The following is a 22,248-nucleotide window of genomic DNA, read 5'->3' on the forward strand; positions in this document are numbered from 1 at the left end:
ACAAATATAATGACCTTTACTAACTTTGACATCTATAAGATCTTTCTGGAAGTTTGAACCAACAGTGTTCTTCCATAAATGTCCTATATTTGTTTATCATTTTGTGAATTCAGACCTTAGTCACTAAATCAATTATCAATTAGGTTTGTAAAATAAATATTTTTTAGTCTTTTTCTATTGTTTTATTTTTAATATTGCTTAGGTTATGTTTAGTTTGTCACGTAATATTTTTCAATATATGAAGTAGTACCTCAATTTTTAAAGTTTTCTAAGAATTCCTCAACCATTCAAAATAAAGAGCATTTGGTACCCTTTTTAGTAAATAAATGTCACCATATACTATAATTTAGTACAGGAAATGCCAACTTTATCCTCATCTTTAAAGTACTTCGTCTATAACCAGTGTTGGATTTCAAAATAATCAAAATTATAGTTGAATCTCTGTTGTATTACAAAATATTTTCATTTTAATACAAGCACTGTAATGCTGTTAAAATATTTCTGTGGAATCTAACTTAATAAGGATATTATTAGTCATGAACTTCTTTATTATTCCCTGATTTATTGCTTTTCATTGTTTAACCAATAATATATTGTCAAATATAAAATATCTTTTTTTTTTAAAAAGTGTTCTATCATGAAATCCTTGTTTGAAGTTCCAAGGAATTTAGAACCAGGCTTTAAGTTTGTTCAGCTGCAAAGTGAACACTAAGCTCTTTGCCCCGCCCCATGTTATTGCAGTAGGATTCTTGTCTTATATACACCACTCATTCCTCAGTTCACTTAGAGCACAGTCCTTGACATCACTCAGCTTCAGAGATGAATAACCAAGGAGTAATCTATGCAGAACTGAAGGGAGTCAAGAACTCAAAGAGACAGCGAATAAAACCTAAGGGCTCTAAAGGTTCCATTTCAATAGCTCCACAGGAATTAACATATGCTGAATTAAATCTTCAAAATGCTTCTCAGAATCTTCAAGGGAATGAGGAGAACTACCACTTCAAAGGTAAAACATTACCAGTCACTAGGTGGAACTGTTCCAGGATATGCAGTTGGGGTGCAAAAGTGTGGAGAAGGAGTAAGGGATAAGTCACATATTTTTCATTTTGAGGAAGAGAGCTTAAAATTGGGTATGGTATTTAATGTGAAATCAGAGAACTACTTTCATTCTGGCATTGCTGAAATTTGTAGTCTTTAATCAACAACTAATGCAGCATTATATTTGCTGAAAATGCAATGGTATATTTTGAGAGAATATATATTTCTACATGGTATATTTCTACAGTTGTAGAAATTGAGTTTGGGGTCCAAGTTTATATACATAACTCTCTGTTTACATGGATTCTAGTGTAGGCTGCTGTCTATGGGGTTGCACAGAGTCGGACACGACTGAAGCAACTTAGCAGCAGCAGCAGTGTTATGTCTACTCTAAACAATTGCTCCCATCACTCCTTTCTCAGTAGTTACTTTTCTCTCCCTGCAGGTTCACCATCACCTCCAGAGAAGCTCATTGCTGGGATCCTCGGAATCATCTGCCTTGTCCTGATGTCCACTGTGGTAACAATGATCGTTATTACTCCCTGTAAGTACATTTTTTAAAAACTGTAAGGGAACTTTTCACTTTAATGATGGTCAGTCTTCTAAACATTTCATAATATTATAGAATGTGCCTATCATTAAAAAATATGCATTTAGACTAAATGTGGAATGGTAATTCTGAATCTGTCAAAAATATACAACACAGAATATTTACAGAGGGTACATATTTGTATATTCTAATTTCATAACTCAAAAACATGTATTAGGAGATTGAAATAACTTATTGATAAACATAAATTAATTCTTAATTGATTAAAACAAATACTGTAAGAGGTGGTGGCATCTGTTACTTTTGGTTTTTGAAATCTTTTTTTTCCACCAAATCTTCATTGCTTAATTAATTTTTCTAGGTAAAATCAGTTTTATTTTAGATTACTCTAATCATAAATAATAAACCAAATTTTAAACTCAGAAACTAAAATCATTATGATTTATTTAGAGCAATATTAACTTTTGTAATGATTAATTTTGTAGCTACTCTAAAACAGGAACAGAATAACTCCTCTCGGATAACAAGGCTCCAGAAAGGTACATAATGATTTTAAAGCTCTGGCATACATACAGTTGGTATTTTGTCTCTGTCTTAGGCTAATGAAAATAAGAATAGATTATGGGGTAGAACATAAATTGGAAAATAGAGCAACAAATATTTATAAGTAATGATTATAGGAGAATGCTTCTGCCTATACAACAATATGATCAATATGAACAATACAATTGTTGAAAACTGGTTCTAATTTCCTTCTGCTATAATATGATAAGAGACAAATAATTTTATTATTCTAAAGCAGAGGTTTCATTTCTTGATTTTCAGCATGTGTAAAGAGTGGGTATTTCTTTGTCCTTGCTTTATATGGAGACATAAATTGGGTTATGAGAGACTAACCCTTTCTGTGAATGTATGTGTTGGTTTATTTAATATGTACCAACCTTGAGGATGCATAGATACATTGTCTAAACACGTATATACATATATATATATGTTTATATCTATGCATATATGTTGGAGAAGGCAATGGCAACTCAGTCCAGTACTTTTGCCTGGAAAATCCCATGGATGGAGGAGCCTGGTAGGCTGCAGTCCATGGGGTCACTAGGAGTCGGACATGACTGAACGACTTCACTTTCACATTTCACTTTCATGCACTGGAGAAAGAAATGGCAACCCACTCCAGTATTCTTACTTGGAGAATCCCAGGGACATGGGAGCCTGTTGGGTTGCCATCAATAGGGTCGCAGAGTCCGACACGACTGAAGTGACTTAGCAGCAGCAGCAGCAGCAGCATGCATATATGTCAATTGACTTTTATTTTCTAAAATTCAATATTTTTTGGCTAGTAATTCACAATCTTTCTTCAGAATGCCATTGTGGTCATTCAAAAGACTGGTTTACATATTCCCACAACTGCTATTGTATTATTTTTGAAGAAAAAACGTGGAATGGGAGTTTGACAGCCTGTGCTTCTAGGAACTCTACTCTGCTTTATATAGATAATGAAGAGGAACTGGTAAGATATCAAATGTTTCCAACATTTTGTTAAAGGCTTGATTCAGTCAGTGTTATATTTGTTGGAATTCACTTGTATTTTTGTATGTATTTGTAGTTTGTTTAAGGCCTGTTATTTTACTAAATAATGGAATACAACCTTATGATACTTTATTAATATTTATCCTATGAATTCATGCTTGATTATTTCCATTCTTGCTTTTCACTGAAAACCACACTGCTACAAGTGCTATTATATTCTAAGATAAACTGTGCTATTTAATTTTAATATATATCAAGGAAAGTATACATATCATACATTTTCATATAGATCACAAAATAAATAGAACCATGTAATTACACATCAGATCATGGATTAGAAGTTTCAACTTTCCAGCACCCCATCCTCTGTAACTTGTCATCACTTTTGTGTCCTCCTTATTTACCCACTGTCGTGACATTTGATGTTATATAAGCTCTTTGCATGTTTTTGCTCTTCGTGTACATAGAATCAAACAGTATGCATTTTTCTTTCAGTCTCCGCACACTCCCATGTACTGGTTTTGCAATTCATCCATATTCTTGCATTTACATGGTGTTTGTTAATGTCTATTACTCATTATGTAAATATAACATTTAAAATCCATTCTATCCAGTGTCTCTGAATGGAGATGGAGTTTTACGCCTTCAGGGAAAAGAGGCTTCCTGGGTTCAGTACTTTTAGATATGAGACCCTCTTTCCTGGCCCCACCTCCATCTCAGCCTCCCAACTTTAGTTCTCTTTGTGGAAGCAGGAGGAGAACTTCCTCTAACTGCTCCTTGTTAGCAGGTGTCCTGATGGACACTTTGTAAGGCTCACACAGCATTGTCGACAGGATTCCCCTCAACACACTGAAAGAATGGAATGGCTTATCTGTGCCCCCTCCTACAGCTAGGCTGGTAAGTCATTTAGCAGGTCTAGGTCATTTTCTTCTTTGGGGGAAGATATAAGATGCCCCTAATTGTTGTTCCCTAACCTCTCACCTTGTTCTCTCATCCTGGAGAAGTGATGAGCGATTACAGAAGAGTCAAGCTGCTGTTAAGTCTCCAACCACATCACCCTTCTCTTTCCACCTTTCAGAGTTCTCCATTCTTGTGTCTTTCATTAGTTCCCATGTTTACAGTTGTACTTAGCAGGGAGGAGCAGAGAGAAATGAGTCTCTGACCCTTTGTCTTGTCCACTGGATTCCAGCAATACAGAAAAAAGATTGATTTGGGGTTCATCTAGGCAAAGAATGGTGTGGGTCCCGGAAAATCAAAACTTTATCTTTCATGTCACTTATTTTCTCAATTTCAATCCCTTAATTTCCTTCTAACGCTGAAACTCAGAAAAATAGTAGTGAAATCCAGTGATATAATCACAGTATCTAGAAAAACAAATGTCACAGAATCTGAAAACATTTAAACCCTTGCTATGTTTAATTTGACATCATGGGTAGCAATTAAACTGCATGAATCAGACTTCGACTTATTAACATGAGAAAAGCAATGAAATTGATAAACATAAATGTTTGAGTTTATTTTTAATCACAAGTACTGACATTTGTTAATGCTTTGACAAATATTAAAACTTTCAACTTTGTATTTTTAGTGTTAGATTAGATTCTAACACTCATCTTGTTCAGAAAACTCAAGGTCCTATGAAAGAGCACACTATTTGCATTTTAAGAATTAATAAATTCTTTCATAGTGATTAAATGAAAATACTTTTGTGTAGACATTTCTGAGGTCCCTATCAATTATGTCATGGATTCCAGTCTTTCGTGAAGGCCGTGGTCATCCGTGGATGTGGCAAAATGGCTCAACTTGCAAACTACAGTAAGTTTTTAAAAACAATACTATATAGAGGAGGAACATATTAAAAATATGTATTTTAAGAATATTATTAAAACATTTGTTTTGGTTGAATTGCACAATGATGAAGGAAGATGTTGAAAGTTAATAAAATGTTGATAGAACTATTAGAAAATGGGATACTCAGTATTCCATTTTCCTAATAACAAACTCTGCCTGAAATTATGTTAAAAACACCATTACCCACTTTCAAAATATCTTTTTTATTACTGTTATACAAAAATTTTATAACTTCATGAGCTGTCCTCATATATCATAACAGAATTATGCAATGCTTTCCATTACAGGGTATTAGACGTCTTACCTGAGAAAGGAAACTGTGCAGTGCTATCCTCGGGGGACATAAAGTCAGATGACTGTGAATTCCCAAATTTTTATACTTGCAAGCACAAGCTTGAGAATTAAAAAGTAAGTTTGGCTGCTGTTGGGTAACTTCATCTCTTATGAAATGGAAATAATAGTATGATTGCATAAACTTCAAAATGCATTATATTCTTTTTTCTAATAATGGAAGTTTAAAAAAAAAAAAACTATTGAAATTTAATATGCACACCAGAAAGTACGGATATCATTCCTTTGGTGTCTGACTTTTTCACTCAATAATACATTTATGGCAATCAAACTTTCTAAAGGATCACATGGTATATAGGATCATTTACATGAAATACCAAAAATAGGAAAAGAGAGACCAGAAGCATATTAGTGATGACCAAGAGCTGTGGGGAGGTGGGGATAGAAAATGACTGCTAGCTGAACAGTGATGAATACTTTCTAGATTTTGATGGTGGCAAAGGTCGCAAATTGGAAATGTACATAAAATAACTGATTATACACTTTAAATGGATGAATTTTATGCTATGTAAATCACATCTCAATAAAGCTATTTTAAAAAACTGCTTGGGACTGCATTTAATCTTTAAAGTAAATTGTAAAGAGAGTAATCTTTGCAATATTGATTCTTCCAATCAGTACCATGCTTTATCCTTCCAATAATTTAGGTTTTCTCTTAATTTCTTTCTATTTTATTTATTTAATTATTTTTGGCCACTCCAGGTGGCAGGTGGAATCTTAGTTTCCAAGCCAGGAATCCAACCTGCACCCCCCACGCTGGGGAGCACAGAGTCCCATCCACTGACTGTCAAGGAAATCCGCTTAGCATGTTTTACATTTTTCAATATTGAAATCTTAGAGAAATATGGATATTTCATATCCATGCTTTTGTAAATGTCATCGTTGCTTTTTAAATTTTTGGTAATTTTTGCTCCTGCAGCAGAAATAAACAAACAAAGAAAAAGGTTTACAGGCTGATCTTATGTCCAATGACCTCTCTGATTTTATGTATTAATTCTATTGTTTCAAATTTACATTCTTCTGGATTTTTAAAATAAAAACAGATATTGCAACTATAAATAATCATGTTTTATTTCTTCTCTCCAGGTACAATTGCTTTGTTTTTTTCTTGACTTATTTTTACACTGCAAGCTTTTATCTTCAATGTCAAATAGAAGGTACTGTAAAGGTCCTTTATGTATCATTCCTATATTATGGGAATATATTTCAATACTTTATCTTCAAGTATGAGGTTTAAGGATTTTTTGATCATACTTTTTTTACTATGAAAGCAATTCCATATTATTTATTTTTTCTTATAAATTTTGTAACCAATCAGTAGTGTTTCAGTTTTATTTTTTCTTCAATAGAATGAGAAATTTTTTAAAAAATAATGCTTATGTATGGCAAAAACTACCACAATATTGTAATTAGCCTCCAATTAAAATAAATAAATTAATTTTAAAAATAAAGTTTTTCCTCCAAATATTCCTATTTACTTCAAATATTAACCAGTCAAACATTGCTGAAATGAAACCACAATGATCATTCTGTATTTTCTTTCTCTTAAAATCAGTGCATATGTCATACTTAGATTAAAATATTTTCTTCATCAATTTTCACAAAGAGACAGGACTGAGTTCCTTAATATTATGTAAGCTGGCAAGTTTTGTTCTCAAGGCTCTATTGGGAAGCGTTCCTTTTTTTTTTTTTTTTTTATCTTACCTGGAGACTTTGTGAAAGACCTGGTATAATTTTAAGTGTTATTATTCACTACTGTTATCATTAGAGTTTCTAGAACTTTTTTTGTAGGAACTTTATGCAATAAATGCCATATCTTTAGCACATATTAAGTTTATTCAGGATCCAAGTTGTACTGCATTTGGTAAATTGCATTTTTTAGGCATTTCATATAGATAGTAGAATATATTCATAGTATGGTTTTCTTATCTATTTAACATCTATAAAAACAGTAATGGTGTTGTCATATTTATTATAGATGTAAAAGATTTATGTCTTCTCATTTTTTCTTTAAACGTCTTTTATCAATTATACTGCCTTTCAAATGAAAATGACATTGACCATTTTATTCCTTTCTAATATACTTGCTTTCTTTGTCATGATTTTGCATCATTTATTTTCATTTTACTTCTTTATTTGGACTATGCTAAGTCACCTCAGTCGTGTCCGACTCTGTGCGACCCCAGAGACGGCAGCCCAACAGGTTCCCCCGTCCCTGGAAATCTCCAGGCAAGAGCACTGGATTGGGTTGCCGTTTCCTTCTCCAATGCATGAAAGTGAAGTCGCTCAGTCAGGTCCGACTCTTAGCGACCCCATGGACTGCAGCCTACCAGGCTCCTCCATCCATGGGATTTTCCAGGCAAGAGTACTGGAGTGGGATGTCATTGCCTTCTCCTATTTGGACTATACTTGAATTTAATTTCACCCAGATTGCTTTTTAAGTTTTAGTTTCTAGTGGCACCTCCTCAAATTTATTCTTTCTTATTTTTTTGTTTGCAATGTATGCATTTAAGGCAATTGATATTTCACAAGGCAGATTTTACTATTGCATTTTCCTTCAAAATCATATAAAAATTGAGAACTTTGTGGATTTTTCTTTGGTTCATATGTTATTTACAAATGTGTAATTGAAATTAAAACTAGATAAAGGTTTTCACACTTTTGGTTATTACCTTCTAGCTTAGATTGTAAAGAATTTTCTATGAATCTGGAAGCAATCTATATCTCTATTATATGCTGCTGGTGTGAATGGGGAGGAAATCTTAAATTTTTATTTTTTTATAATAAATTAAAAATTAAATTTGAATACTCACATTTCAAGTGTCCATCTGCCAAACTTGACTTATGGCTGTTATAGTGACACTACAGTTCTATATACTTCATATTAATGTAATCAGGATTATGAATATACAGTGAATTTTTGGAAAATTTGAGTGTAATTAAAAGTGTGAGTGTTCTATACGAGTATATAAGTGTGTGTGTGCACAAATATTTTGGTTAATTGTCTAGTTTAGATCTATCTATAGCGTTACTGGTATATCTGCTTGCCAGATGAGCAGTGAGAAGTAATTATTTAAATCTCCATTTATGATTATTTAACCTACATACTTTTCTCAAATCTTTGTTGAACTTGTACTATTAAGTACAGGCAGTTTTTTTGTAATTGCTAATGGCTTGGATCCTCAGTATATTGTTATGAAACACACTTCATCTTTTCTAACAAGATTCTTCCCTCGTATTGTGACAGCACATTAACTTTATTAGTTCTACCATCTTGTGTTGCATCATATCATTTTTCAGCTTTTTAAATTTCCTCTTTATTTCTAAAATAATTATAACTAGGACAGCAGTTATTAAAATAACTCTTCTATATATATAGCTGTATTAAACAAAATGTTTTAAATTATGAACATTCTTAGAAGTGGAAGGCTATTTCATATATATTTAACCTAATTTTAAAATTATTGTAAACTTTACATATTTTATTTGTATGTAAGTATATATAATTAATTTTTAAGTACAATATATTGTTTCTTTGAATTGTACTTTATTTTTTCTTATTTTTCAAAATAAATATTTTTTACACTCATCTGGAAGAATTTATTCATTTAATATGCCTTAGTTTAATTCGTGCCCTACATTTTGCAGCTTGTATTCTTTACTCAATAAAGTCCAAGTTAGTACTTTCACCCACTTCTCAAACAATGAAAGGATATATTTATTCTCTACTTTTATTTACTGCTCATGCTGTATTCGCTTCCTTGAATTCTAATACAAATATGTGTTTACAATTTGAAATTTTATCATTAATATTTTACGTCTCAATATCTATTTGGATGTAGTCACACAAGTTCTTTTCTTCAAATCGTCTTATAAAATTTTACCTAGATTAAGAGTTCCTTCTTTAGAAGACCCTAAATATTTCCTTTTATAGAGTCAGTTGGTAATTTCTCTCCATTTAAAAAACTTCCTTGAAAATGAATTGATCTTGTCGTTAGGTGAAAAGGACATTTTCACTTGTTGTTGACTTCCAATTTCTCTCTCTCTCTTAGGTCACTAAGTATGGCCATTAATAGACATAGTTACAAATCGATATATTCATATCACAAAAAGTAAATTCAAACTACTTTTAGTGTTTTGAGTAATTTTATCTTTGCTGTATGTTGTCTGAACATAGATTTTATTAAAGTTAAATGCCAGAGAAAGTGAAAATGAAAATGTACTCACTCAGTTGTATCCGACTCTGCTACACCATTAACTGTAGCTTGCCAAACTCCTCTGTCAACGGAATTCTCCGGGCAAGATTACTGGAGTGGGTAGTCATTCCCTTCTCTAGTGGATCTTCCCAACCCAAGGATCGAACCCATGTCTCCTGCGTGGAGGGCAGTTTCTTCAGATTAAACTCGTATTTTTACATATAACAAAGAACCTGACATGTGTAACATTATTGAAAACAGCAAAGGATATGAAAGCAGTAGATATAACTGCTTCAAATTTTAAAAATAAACATTAGTATATTTTACATTGTGTGACACCTCTAATAAATGTTTCAATAACTATAATTCTAGGATGTGAGTAATAGAGAAAATTATCAATTTAGTTTATGAAAATAAAATATAATGGATAGATACAACCATATAGGTAGCCATTAGTCACTGTTTTAGAAGGCGCAAGTATTAGTCTTCATTACAAGGACATAACTGAGTTTACATTACATTTGTATAGATTTCAGAAAGCAAAAAATAGTGGTTCCCTCAACTCAATGTTCTAGAAGTGATGCTGAAAGTGAATATCCTTAGGAATGGTAGATAAACATTTATCCTTTTCTTGATACAAGTGACAACTGATAAAAAAAAATCCATTTGAGGCAAATTTGATAGTTTATTTAATATTTTACATGTGTGTTTTGCAAAAAGGTCAACATTTTCTACCTTCCCCATTTTCTTGTGAAGTGAAAATTTAAAAGCTTATTTTTCCCCTATGGAAACTTGGGCTTTTGTTATTTACAACAAATATTCCTATTAAAAATATAGATAACAAGTTATGATTTGAGGATCATCAATGAATGATATGGTGAGTATTCAATATTTCAATCTCTGCCATGGTGATATAGCTTGATCAAAAGGAGAAAGTCAAGAGATACCTGAAGTAACAGGCAAGTTTGGCCTTGGAGAACAAAATAAAGCATGGCAAAAGCTAACAGAGTTTTGCCAAGAGAACTCACTGGTCGTAGCAAACACCTTCTTCCAACAACACAAGAGATGACTCTACACAGGGACATCACCAGATGCTCAATACCAAAGTCGGATTGATTATGTTCTTTGCAGTCAAAGATGGAGGAGCTCTATACAGTCAGCAAAAACCATCATACAGAGGAAGTGGCAAATAGATCCAAGGCATTAAATCTGATAGCCACAATGCTTGAAGAACTATGGACAGAGGTTCATGAAATGGTTCAGGAGGCAGTGATCAAGAACATTCCCAAGAAAAAAATGCAAAATGGTTATCTGAAGAGGCTTTGCAAATAGCTAAGAAAAGAAGAGAAGCTAAAGGCAAAAGAGAAAAAGATATACCCATTTAAAAACAGAGTTCTAAAGAATAGCAGGGAGAGATAAGAAAGACTTCCTCAGTGATCAATGCAAAGAAATAGAGGAAAACAATAGAATGGGAAAGACAAGAGATCTTTTCAAGAGAACTAGAGATACCAAGGGAACATTTCATTCAAAGATGGGCACAATAAACAACAGAAATGGTATGGACCTAACAGAAGCAGAAGATACCAAGAAGAGGTGACAGAATACACAAAACAAATATACAGAAAATATCTTCATGACCCAGGTAACCATGATGGTTGATTAATCACCTAGAGCCAGACATCCTGGAATGCGAAGTCAAGTGGGCCTTAGGAAGCATCATTACGAACAAAGCTAGTAGAGGTGATGGAATTCCAGTTGAGCTATTTCAAATCCTAAAAGATGATGCTGTGAAAGTGCTGCACTCAAAATGCCAACAAATTTAAAAAACTCAGCAGTGGCCACGGGACTGGAAAAGGTCAGGTTTCATTCTAATTCCAAAGAAAGGCAATGACAAAGAATGTTCAAACAATTGCACAGTTGCGCTAATCTCACATGCTAGCAAAGTAATGGTCAGAATTCTCCAAACAAGACTTCAACAGTATGTGAACCATGAACTTCCAGATGTTCAAGCTGAATTTAGAAAAGGCAGAGGAACCAGAGACCAAATTGCCAACATCTGCTGGATCATCGAAAAGCAAGAGAGTTCCATAAAACCGTCTACTTCTACTTTATTGACTATGCCAAAGCCTTTTACTGTGTTGATCACAACAATCTGTGGAAACAAACAGAGCATGAGATGGTTGGATGGCATCATTGACTCACTGGGCATGAGTCTGAGCAAAGGTTGATAGTTAAGGACAGGGAAGCCTTGAATGCTACAGTTCATGGGGGAGGGGAGATGTGAATTATCCAACACTACTTAGCAACTGAAAAACAACAACCCTTAAATAACTACTGTTAATAGATTATGATTGTTTTCATTACAACCAAAAAGACATAATGCTAATATAAGGAAAAGAAATATGTAATGCCATGTAGTAAATCTTCTGAATTCATGATGTGTTGTATGTGCTAAGTCGCTTTAGTCATGTCTGACTCTTTGTGACACTATGGACTGTAGCCACCAGATTCCTCTCTCCATATGGATTCTCAGGCAAGAATAGTGAAGTGGATTGCCATGACATGCTCCAGGGGATCTTCCCAGGGATTGAAGCCACATGTCTTTTGTTTCCTGCATTGGCAGGAGGGTTCTTTACCACTAGCTATAAGTGGGAAGCCCTAGTGACAAATATTGCTAATAGAATTATGACTTATTCCACAACAGGAATGAAAACATGAGAGTATAAGGAAATGAAAAATACAATGCCAAGATTTAGAAACTTTATATAAAAGTAGAACTTAAAACATTGAAGGCACCCTTAGCAAAGCCTAAGTTTGTAGTATGTGTGATTGAGATAAAAACAAGTTAACAAGTTAACAATTTAAAGGTGTAGTCATCTTTTCCCCAGTATCTTTTAGAAAATGAAAAAAACTTCTCAGAGGCACTTACCAAAGGGCAGACTAAATGACACACTACACACCCAAAGTCTCCTATATTCTGGAGTTGTGTCATGAGATAAATTGTCTTGAAAATACTCAAGTGTAAGAATTTCCTGTTTGAACTTTGTGACATGATGATGAGAAATCTACCTTTTCTACTATTGCTTCACTGTGGCCCTCACAGGGCAGTCTGTGAAGACCACAAATACTGTTTGCTACAGTAACTTGGTCACCCACAAGAGGAGTCAGGACTCTGGCATACAGAAGGTACGTGTCTCTCTCCTTTGTAATTCCTCATCTCATTTGGTAGGAGGTTACCCATGCCTAGATATGGTTCAATTTAGGGACAATTGATATGAAGCCAAATCAAGGATATACTGGTAGATTTATTTGAATAATTCTGAGAATTATGTAAACATAAAATATGAAATATTATGGAGGATTTTGTAAAATATTCAAATTCTTGCCTGTTTATTATTCAAGTACATACACACATGTGTAAATGAGTTTCTAAATCAATGCAATTTAAAGTGAAATCTCATAATCACTATGACAAGGAACAGTTACTGCTGTATTTTGTCATCAGTAGAGATACATTTATATATGTCATTAAACATTTCACTCAGCTTTTAAGAATAGATTCTTTTTTTTAACTTGTTGAATTAATGCTTTTATTTTATTTTTTTTCAGTTTTATGAAAGTTATTTTTTATTTTTTTTAATGAACTACTCAAATTTATTTTTTTTGTCCTGAATTCTTTTTTTTATATGATATTATACATGATTTAATGCCATTCTCCCAAGTCATCCTTCTTAAAGGGGATTCATGAAATTGTGAAGGGCCAGTGTAATTCTTCACAGATCTAGATAGAATAAAAGCAGTTGAGTTTTAATAAAAATAAGACTGATACAGCTTCAATAAAATCCTAATTTAAATCCAATTATAAACAACCAAATGCTTTTTAAAACCTTGAACAAAACATTGAATAAGAAAGAAAAATGACACAGATACAGAGATCCTGTCTAAGAAATTATGTTACATTTTCCTGACTGATATGAATGGCATCATGGCAATTATATTAAAATAATAAAATAAAATATAAAATTTAACATGACTTTTATATGATCTATGTAATACATATTTTATTAAAATTTTGGATTTGCAAACTAGTTTCTACATACTAAATAATTTTTAAAGGTCACACCTTGTACACTTCAAAGCCAGAAATAATTCTAGTTCTCACTAACTACTGACTCCAGTGACAGAATTATTAATGTGCATTATCTGACATTTAATTGCTGATACAGCCAAAGCTATCCTCATTGATTTGACACCTATAAGATTTTTCTGGACGTCTGTGTCAGTATCGCTCTTCCATAATTGATTGACACTTTTATTTATCACTTTATGATTTCATATCTCAGCCATTATCAATTGCTAATTACTTTTGTAAAGTAATTATTTTAAAATCTTTTAATATTATTTTATTTTTATTGTTTACTAAGCTTTGGATAGTTTAATATGTCATGTAACATTTTTAACATGTGAAATATTTCTCTAAACTTCTAATGATTTCAAAGAACTTGCAGTCAATCAAAATAAAATAAAATAAAACTATTTGATAGCACTTCATTTTCTTTTAATAAATGATACCACTAATTAAAGTAGTTTAGTGCAGGAAATATTTCATATGCAAATACTATTATTCTCTCTTCTTTAGAAGGTTCAATCCTTAACCATTAATGGGTTCTAAAATTATCACAAAAATTGGCATATTGGTGCATCTGTTTTTTCCAGTATGGCATTTTAATTTCAACATAGTTACTGTAACAGTTTTAAAATGTTTCTTTGCAAATTAATTGTAAATTGATAAGGACATTATTCTTTATGAACTTTATTTTTCACCAATTTATTAATTTCATTGTTCCAATGATAAATAACATTATTTCAAACATTTTTAAAACTTAGTCTATCTTGAAACACTTACTAATACCCTGTGGAAAGGAGAACCAAACATGCACCTTGCTTAACTGCAAAATGAGTGCTGTCACTCATCTCACACACCACCCACTTCAGGCTTCTTGTGATTTTATACACCATTTATTAACTACCTAGGTACAGTTTTCATAGAGCGCCATCCTTGACATTACACAGCTGCGGAGATGAACAATCAAACGCAAAACTACCCAGAACCAAATCTGGCTAAGGACTCCAGGAAACAGCAAGTTAGAGGTAAGAGCACGCAAAGTTCCATTTCAGTCATTGAACAGGAGAAAACCTACATGGAATTAAAATTTCAAAATGCTTCTCACTATCCTCAATGGAATGACAGGAGCTACCAGTGCAAGTGTGAGAATTTAATAGCTCACATACTTTTTATTTATGAGGATCAGAGCTTGAATTTGAAATACAGTACTCTAGTGTGAGCTTCCTGGTGGCTTCGTGATAAAGAATCCACCTGCCAATGCAGGAGACGTGGGTTGGATCCCTGGCAAATCCCATGGACAGAGAAGCCTATCTATTCCAGGACTGTTGTAATTTATAGTCTTTGATATACAACTTGTGAAGTGTTATATTTGCTGAAAATGTATATATTCTGAGAGGAGGATTACAATGTTTCATATGGATTTGGGGTCCAAGTTGATGTCTATGAATTCTCAGGGATGTGGGATCTTTTGTTCTTCTACAACAACTGTCTCCATTGCTCCTTTCTCAGTGTTTCCTTTTCTCTCCGTGCAGGCTTACCATCACCTCAAGAGGAGATTGTTGCTGTGATCCTGGGAATCATCTGTTTTGTCTTGACGTATACTCTAGTGAGAGTGATAACTTTTATTCCACGTAAGTATATTTTTGAAATTGTGATTGAACTTTTCACTTTAATGATCATCAGTGCCTCTCAAAAATCATATGATGAAATAAAACTGTGCATTCAGCCTAAATGTGGAATAGCTATTCTCAGATTGTCCAAAGTATAAATAACACAATGATTCTAGAGAACATTATATATATATATGTATATATTTGTATATAGGTTTACATGTATATATATGTTTTTCTGATTTCATAACTCAAACACAGACTTTAGGAAGATGAAAGACTATATTGAGAAACACAAATCAGTTCTTGAGATTGGTTAAACCAAATACTATAAGAGGTGGTGGCATCTGTTCCTTTTTGTTTTTTAATTTTTTCTTTTCCATCAAATCTTCATTGCTTAATTTATTTTTCTTGGTAGAGTCAGTTTTAGTTTAGATTATTTAATCTTAAGCAATTAACCAAATTTTAGACTCATAAACTAAAATCATTATGATTTATTTAGAGCAATATTAACTTTTGTAATGATTAATTTTGTAGCTGCTCTAATACAGGAACAGAATAACTCCTCTCGGATAACAAGGCTCCAGAAAGGTACATAATAATTTTAAAGTTCTGGCATATATACAATTGGTATTTTGTCTCTATCTTAGGCTAATGAAAATAAGAATAGATTATAGCATAGAACATAAATTGTAAAATGGAGCAACAAATATTTATAAGTAATGATTATAGGAGAATGCTTCTGTCTGTGCCACAGTATGATCACCATATGCTTTGTTGACAATTGGTTCTAATTTCCTTATGCTATAGTATAATAAAGGCAAATAAGTTTGCTATTCTAAAACAGAGGTTTCATTTCTTGATCCTCAGGACGTGTAAAGAGTGGGTATTTCTGTGTCTTTGCTTTATATGGAGACATAAATTGGCTTATGAGAGACTGACTCTTTCTGTGAATGTATGTGTTGGTTTGTTTAATATGTACCAGCCTTGAGGGTGCATATATATATATGTTGTATAAGCATGTATATACATAAATATATTTATATCTATGCATATATGTAGTTTCTTTTATTTTATAAAATTCAATTTTTTTTTGGCTAGTAATTCACGATCTTTCCTCAGAAGACCATTGTGGTCGTTTTCCAAAAGACTGGTTTACATATTCCAACAACTGCTATTATATCATCTTTGAAGAAAAAACATGGAATGGGAGTTTGACAGCCTGTGCTTCTAGGAACTCTACTCTGCTTTATTTAGATAATGAAGAGGAACTGGTAAGATATCAAATGTTTCCAACATTTTGTTAAAGGCTTGATTCAGTCAGTGTTATATTTGTTAGAATTCACTTGTATTTTTGTATGTATTTGTAGTTTGTTTAAGGCCTGTTATTTTACTAAATAATGGAATACAACTTTATATTTTATTTATATTTTTATCCTATTAATGCATGCTTAATTATTTCCATTTGCTTTTTCACTGAAAACCATGCTTCTCCAAGTGCTATTATATTCTAAGATAAACTGTGCTATTTAATTTTACCATATATCAAGGATAGTACACATATCATAAATTTTCACAAAGATCACAAAGTAAATAGAACCATGTAATTACACATCAGATCATGGATTAGAAGTTTTCACTTTCCAGCAGCCTATTCTTTGTAATTTCTCATCATTCTGTGTCCTCCTTATTTACCCACTGTCATGACTTTGATGTTATAGAATCTCTTGGCATGTTTTGCTTTTCATGTACGTAGAATCACACTATATGCATTCTTCGTTCAGTCTCTGCACCCTCCATGTACTAGTTTTGTAATTCATCCATATTCTTGTATTTATGTGGAATTTGTTAATTTCCATAGTTCATTATGTAAATATAACATTTAAATCCATTCTATCCAATGTCACTGAGTGGAGATGGAGTCTTATGCCCTTAAGGAAAAGAGGCTTCCTAGGTTCAGAACTTTTAGTCATGGGATCCTCTTTGCTGGCCCTACCTCCACCCCTGCCTCCCAACTCTAGTTCTCTTTGTGGAGGCAGGAGAAAAACTTCCTCTAACTGCTTCTTGTTAGCAGGTGTCCTGACGGACACTTTGTAAGGCTCACGTGGCATTGTCGACAGGATTCCCCTCAACACACTGGAAGAATGGAATGGCTTATCTGTGCCCCCTCCTACAGCTAGGCTGGGTAAGTCATTTAGCAGGTCTAGGTCATTTTCTTCTTTTAGGAAAGATATAAGATGCCCCTAATTGTTGTTCCCTTGTTCTCTCATCCTGGAAAGTGATGAGAGATTACATGAGAGTCAAGCTGATGTTAAGTCTCCAACCACATCACCCTTCTCTTGCCACCTTTCAGAGTCCTCCATTATTGTGTCTTTCATTAGTTCCCACGTTTACAGTTGTACTTAATGGGGAGAAGCAGAGAGAAATTAGTCTCTGACACTCTGTCTTATCTGCTGGATTCCAGCAATACAGAAAAAGATTGACTTGGGGTTCATCTAGGCAAAGAATGGTGTGGGTCCCAGAAAACCAAAGTTTGTCTTTTGTGTCACTTTTTTTCTCAATTTCAATCCCTTAATTTTCTTCTAAAACTGAAACTCTGAGAAATATAGTAGTGAAATCCAGTGATATAATCACAGTATCTGGAAAAATGAATGTCACAGAATCTGAAAACATTTAAAACCTTACTATGTTTAATTTGACAACATGGGTAGCAATTAAACTGCATGAATCAGACTTTTCTTTAATAACATAAGAAAAGCAATGAAACTAATAAACATAAATGTTTATTTTTAATCAAAAGTACAGACATTTGTTAATGCTTTGACAAATATTAAAACTTTCACCTTTATACTTTTAGTGTTAGATTAGATTCTAATACTCTCATCTTGTTCAGAAAACTCAGGATCCTATGAAAGAGCACATTATTTGCATTTTAAGAATAAATAAAATCTTCCATAGTGATTAAATGAAAATACTTTTGTGTAGAAATTTCTGAAGTCCCTATCAATTATATCATGGATTCCAGTCTTTCGTGAAGGCCGTGGTCATCCGTGGATGTGGCAAAATGGTTCAACTTGCAAACTACAGTAAGTTTTTAAAAACCATACTATATAGAGGAGGAACATATTAAAAATAAATATTTTAAGATTATTAAAACATTTGTTTTGGTTGAATTACACAATGATGAAGGAAGATGTTGAAAGTTAATAAAATGTTGATAGAAATATTAAAAATAGAAATCTCAGTATTCCATTTTCCTAATAACAAACTCTGCCTGAAATTATGTTAAAAACACCATTACCCACTTTCAAAATATCTTTTTTATTACTGTTATACAGAAATGTTATAACTTCATGAGCTGTCCTCATATATCATAACAGAATTATGCAGTGCTTTCCATTACAGGGTATTAGACGTCTTACCTGAGAAAGGAAACTGTGCAGTGTTATCCTCGGGGGACACAAAGTCAGATGACTGTGAATTCCCAAATTTTTATACTTGCAAGCACAAGCTTGAGAATTAAAAAGTAAGTTTGGCTGCTGTTGGGTAACTTCATCTCTTATGAAATGGAAATAATAGTATGATTGCATAAACTTCAAAATGCATTATATTCTTTTTTCTAATAATGGAAGTTTTTTTAACAAAACTCTTGAAATTTAATATGCACACCAGAAAGTACAGATATCATTCCTTTGATGTCTGGCTTTTTTTGCTCAACTATATATTTACAGCAATCAAACTTTCTAAAGTATTGCTTGGTACATTATTTACATGAAATATCAAAAATAAGAAAAGAGAGACCAGAAGCATATTAGTGATGACCAAGAGCTGTGGGGAGGTGGGGAAAGGAAATTAATGCTAACTAAACAGTGATGAATACTTTCTAGATTTTGATAGTGGTGATCATTGCAAATTAAAAATATATCTAAAATCACTGATTGTACACTTTAAATGGATGAATTTTAGGCTGTGTAAGTTACATCTCAATAAAGCTGCTTTAAAAAACTGCTTGGGACTGCATTTAATCTTTAAAATAAATTGCAGAGAGTCATCTTTGCAATATTGACTCTTCCAATCAGTACTATGCTTTATCCTTCCAATAATATAGGTTTTCTCTTAATTTTTTTCTATTTATTTATTTATTTTTGGCCATGCCAGGTGGCATGTGGAATCTTAGCTTCCCAACCAGGAATCCAACCTGCACCCCTCACACTGGGGAGCACAGTCCCAATCACTGAACTGCCAAGGAAATCCACTTAGCATGTTTTACATTTTTCAATATTGAAATCTTAAAGAAATACGGATATTTCATAGCCATGCTTTTGTAAACGTAATCTTTATTTTTTAAATTTTTAGTAATTTTTGCTCTGCAGCAGAAATAAACAAAATAAAACTCAGAGGTTTACAGGTGTATCTTATGTCCAATGACTTCCCTGATATTATATATTAATTTTATTGTTTCAAATATATATTCCTCTAGATTTTTAAAATAAAAAGAGCTATTAGAACTATAAATAGTCACATTTTATTTCTTTTCTCCAGGTGCAATTGCATTTTTTTTCATGACTTATTTTTACACTGCAGGCTTTTACTTTCAATGTTGAATAGAAGGTACAGTAAAGGTCCTATATGAATCATTCCTATATTATGGGAATATATTCAAATACTTCATCTTTAAGTATGAGGTTTAAGGATTTTTTTCATCATACATTTTTACTATGAAAGCACTTCCATATTATTCATATTTTTCTCATAGAGTTTGTAAACAATCAGTAGTGTTACATTTTTATTTTTTCTTCCATAGAGTGAGAAATATTTTTTAAAATAAGGTTTCTGTATGGCAAAAACTACCACAATATTGTAAAGTAATTAACCTCCAATTAAAATAAACAAATTAATTAAAATATAATGTTTATGTTTTTCTTTCTAATATTCCTATTTCCTTCAAATATTAACCAGTCAAGAATCCCTGAAATGAAACCACAATGATCATTCTGTATTTTCTTTCTCTTAAAAATCACTGCACATATCATATTTAGATTAAAATATTTTCTTCATCCATTTTCACAAAGAGACAGGACAGAGTTCCTTAACATTATGTAAGCTGACAAACTGTGTTATCAAGGCTCTACTGGGAAGCATTCCTTTCTTTCATCTTACCTGGAAACCTTGTGAAAGACCTAGTATATTTTTAAATGTTATTATTATAGTGAATTTTTGGAAAATTTAAGTGCAATTAAAAATATGAGTATTCTATATGAGTATATAAGTGTGTGTGTTCACCTATATGTTGGTTAATTGTTTAGTTTAGAAATATTTATAACCTTACTGGTATATCTGCTTGCCAGATAAGCAATGAGAGGTAATTGTTTAAATCTCCAATTATGATTCTTTAACCTACATACTTTTCTAAAATCTTTGTTGAACATTTAGTATTAAGTACATGCAGTTTTTTTTTATTTTTTGCAATTGCTAATGGTTTGGATGCTCAGTATATAGTTATGAAACATGCTTCATCTTTTCTAACATAGTTCTTGCTTTGTATTGTGACAGTATGTTAACTTTCTCAGCTTTATCATCTTGTGTTGCATGATATCATTTTTCATCTTTTTAAATTTCCTTTTTATTTCTTCATCTAAAAAAGTCTCACTAAGACAGCAGTTATTAAAATAACTCTTTTATATATATAGCTGTATTAAACAAAATGTTTTAAATTATAAAGGGGCTTCCCTAGTGGCTCAGAGGGTAAAGCGTCTGTCTGCAATGCAGGAGACCCGGGTTCAGTCCCTGGGGTGGGAAGATCCCCTGGAGAAGGAAATGGCAACCCACTTCGGTACTCTTGCCTGGAAAATCCACGGATGGAGAAGCCTGTAGGCTACAGTCTATGGGGTCGCAAAGAGTCGGACATGAATGAGCAACTTCACTTTCTTTCTTTAAATTATAAACATTTTTAGAATTTAGTTCAGTTCAGTTGTTCAATGGGTCTGACTCTTTGCAACCCCGTGAACCACAGCACGCCAAGCCTCTCTGTCCATCACCAATTCCTGGAGACCACCCAAACCCATGTCCATGAGTTGGTGATGCCATCGAATCATCTCATCCTCTCTTGTCCCCTTCTCCTCCTGCCCTCAATCTTTCCCAGCATCACGGTTTTTTCCAATGAGTCAGCTTTTCGTATTAGGTGGTCAAAGTATTGGAGTTTCAGCTTCAACATCAGTCCTTCCAAAGAACACTCAGGACTGATCTACTTTAGGATGGATTGACTGGTTGGATCTCCTTGCAGTCCAAGGGACTCTCAAGAGTCTTCTCCAACACCGTTGTTCAAAAGCATCAATTCTTCAGCACTCAGCTTTCTTCACCATCCCACTCTCACATCCATACATGACCACTGGAAAAACCATAGCCTTGACAAGACAGACCTTTGTTGGCAAAGTAATGTGTCTGCTTTTTAATATGCTGTCTAGGTTGGTCATAACTTTCCTTCCAAGGAGTAAGCGTCTTTTAATTTCATGGCTGCAATCAGCATCTGCAGTGATTTTGGAGCCCAGAAAAATAAAGACAGCCACTGTTTCCACTATTTATTCATCTGTTTGCCATGAAGTGATGGGACCAGATGCCATGACCTTAGTTTTCTGAATGTTGAGCTTTAAGCCAACTTTTTCACACTCCTCTTTCACTTTCAGCAAGAGGATCTTTAGTTCTTCTTCACTTTCTGCCACAAGGGTGGTGTCATCTGCATATCTGAGATTATTGATATTTCTCCCGGCAATCTTGATTCCAGCCTGTGCTTCTTCCAGCCCAGCATTTTTCATGATGTACTCTGCCTTTTCTAAAACCAGCTTGACAAGTTTAGGTTGGTCATAACTTTCCTCCCAAGGAGTAAGCGTCTTTTAATTTCATGGCTGCAGTCACCATCCGCAGTGATTCTGGAGCCCCAAAAATGAAGTTTGTTGCTGTTTCCCCATCTATTTGCCATGAAGTGATGGG

General features: G+C 33.1%; 1 protein-coding gene across 1 annotated transcript; it reads left to right on the top strand.

Annotated features, from left to right (window-relative positions):
* Positions 1–612: 612 nt before the first annotated feature.
* Positions 613–19,269, top strand: LOC133248768 (NKG2-A/NKG2-B type II integral membrane protein-like). The gene is made up of 11 exons (XM_061419077.1): positions 613–1,006; positions 1,484–1,582; positions 2,074–2,127; positions 2,959–3,107; positions 4,842–4,942; positions 5,266–5,380; positions 15,048–15,282; positions 15,799–15,852; positions 16,384–16,535; positions 18,247–18,347; positions 18,667–19,269. The coding sequence occupies exons 1-11, from the start codon at positions 820–822 to the stop codon at positions 18,782–18,784; spliced, it is 1,365 nt and encodes a 454-aa protein (XP_061275061.1). The 5' UTR covers positions 613–819; the 3' UTR covers positions 18,785–19,269.
* Positions 19,270–22,248: the final 2,979 nt, after the last annotated feature.

This window comes from Bos javanicus, chromosome 5 (genome assembly GCF_032452875.1).
Source record: "Bos javanicus breed banteng chromosome 5, ARS-OSU_banteng_1.0, whole genome shotgun sequence".
Taxonomy (NCBI): Eukaryota; Metazoa; Chordata; class Mammalia; order Artiodactyla; family Bovidae; genus Bos; species Bos javanicus.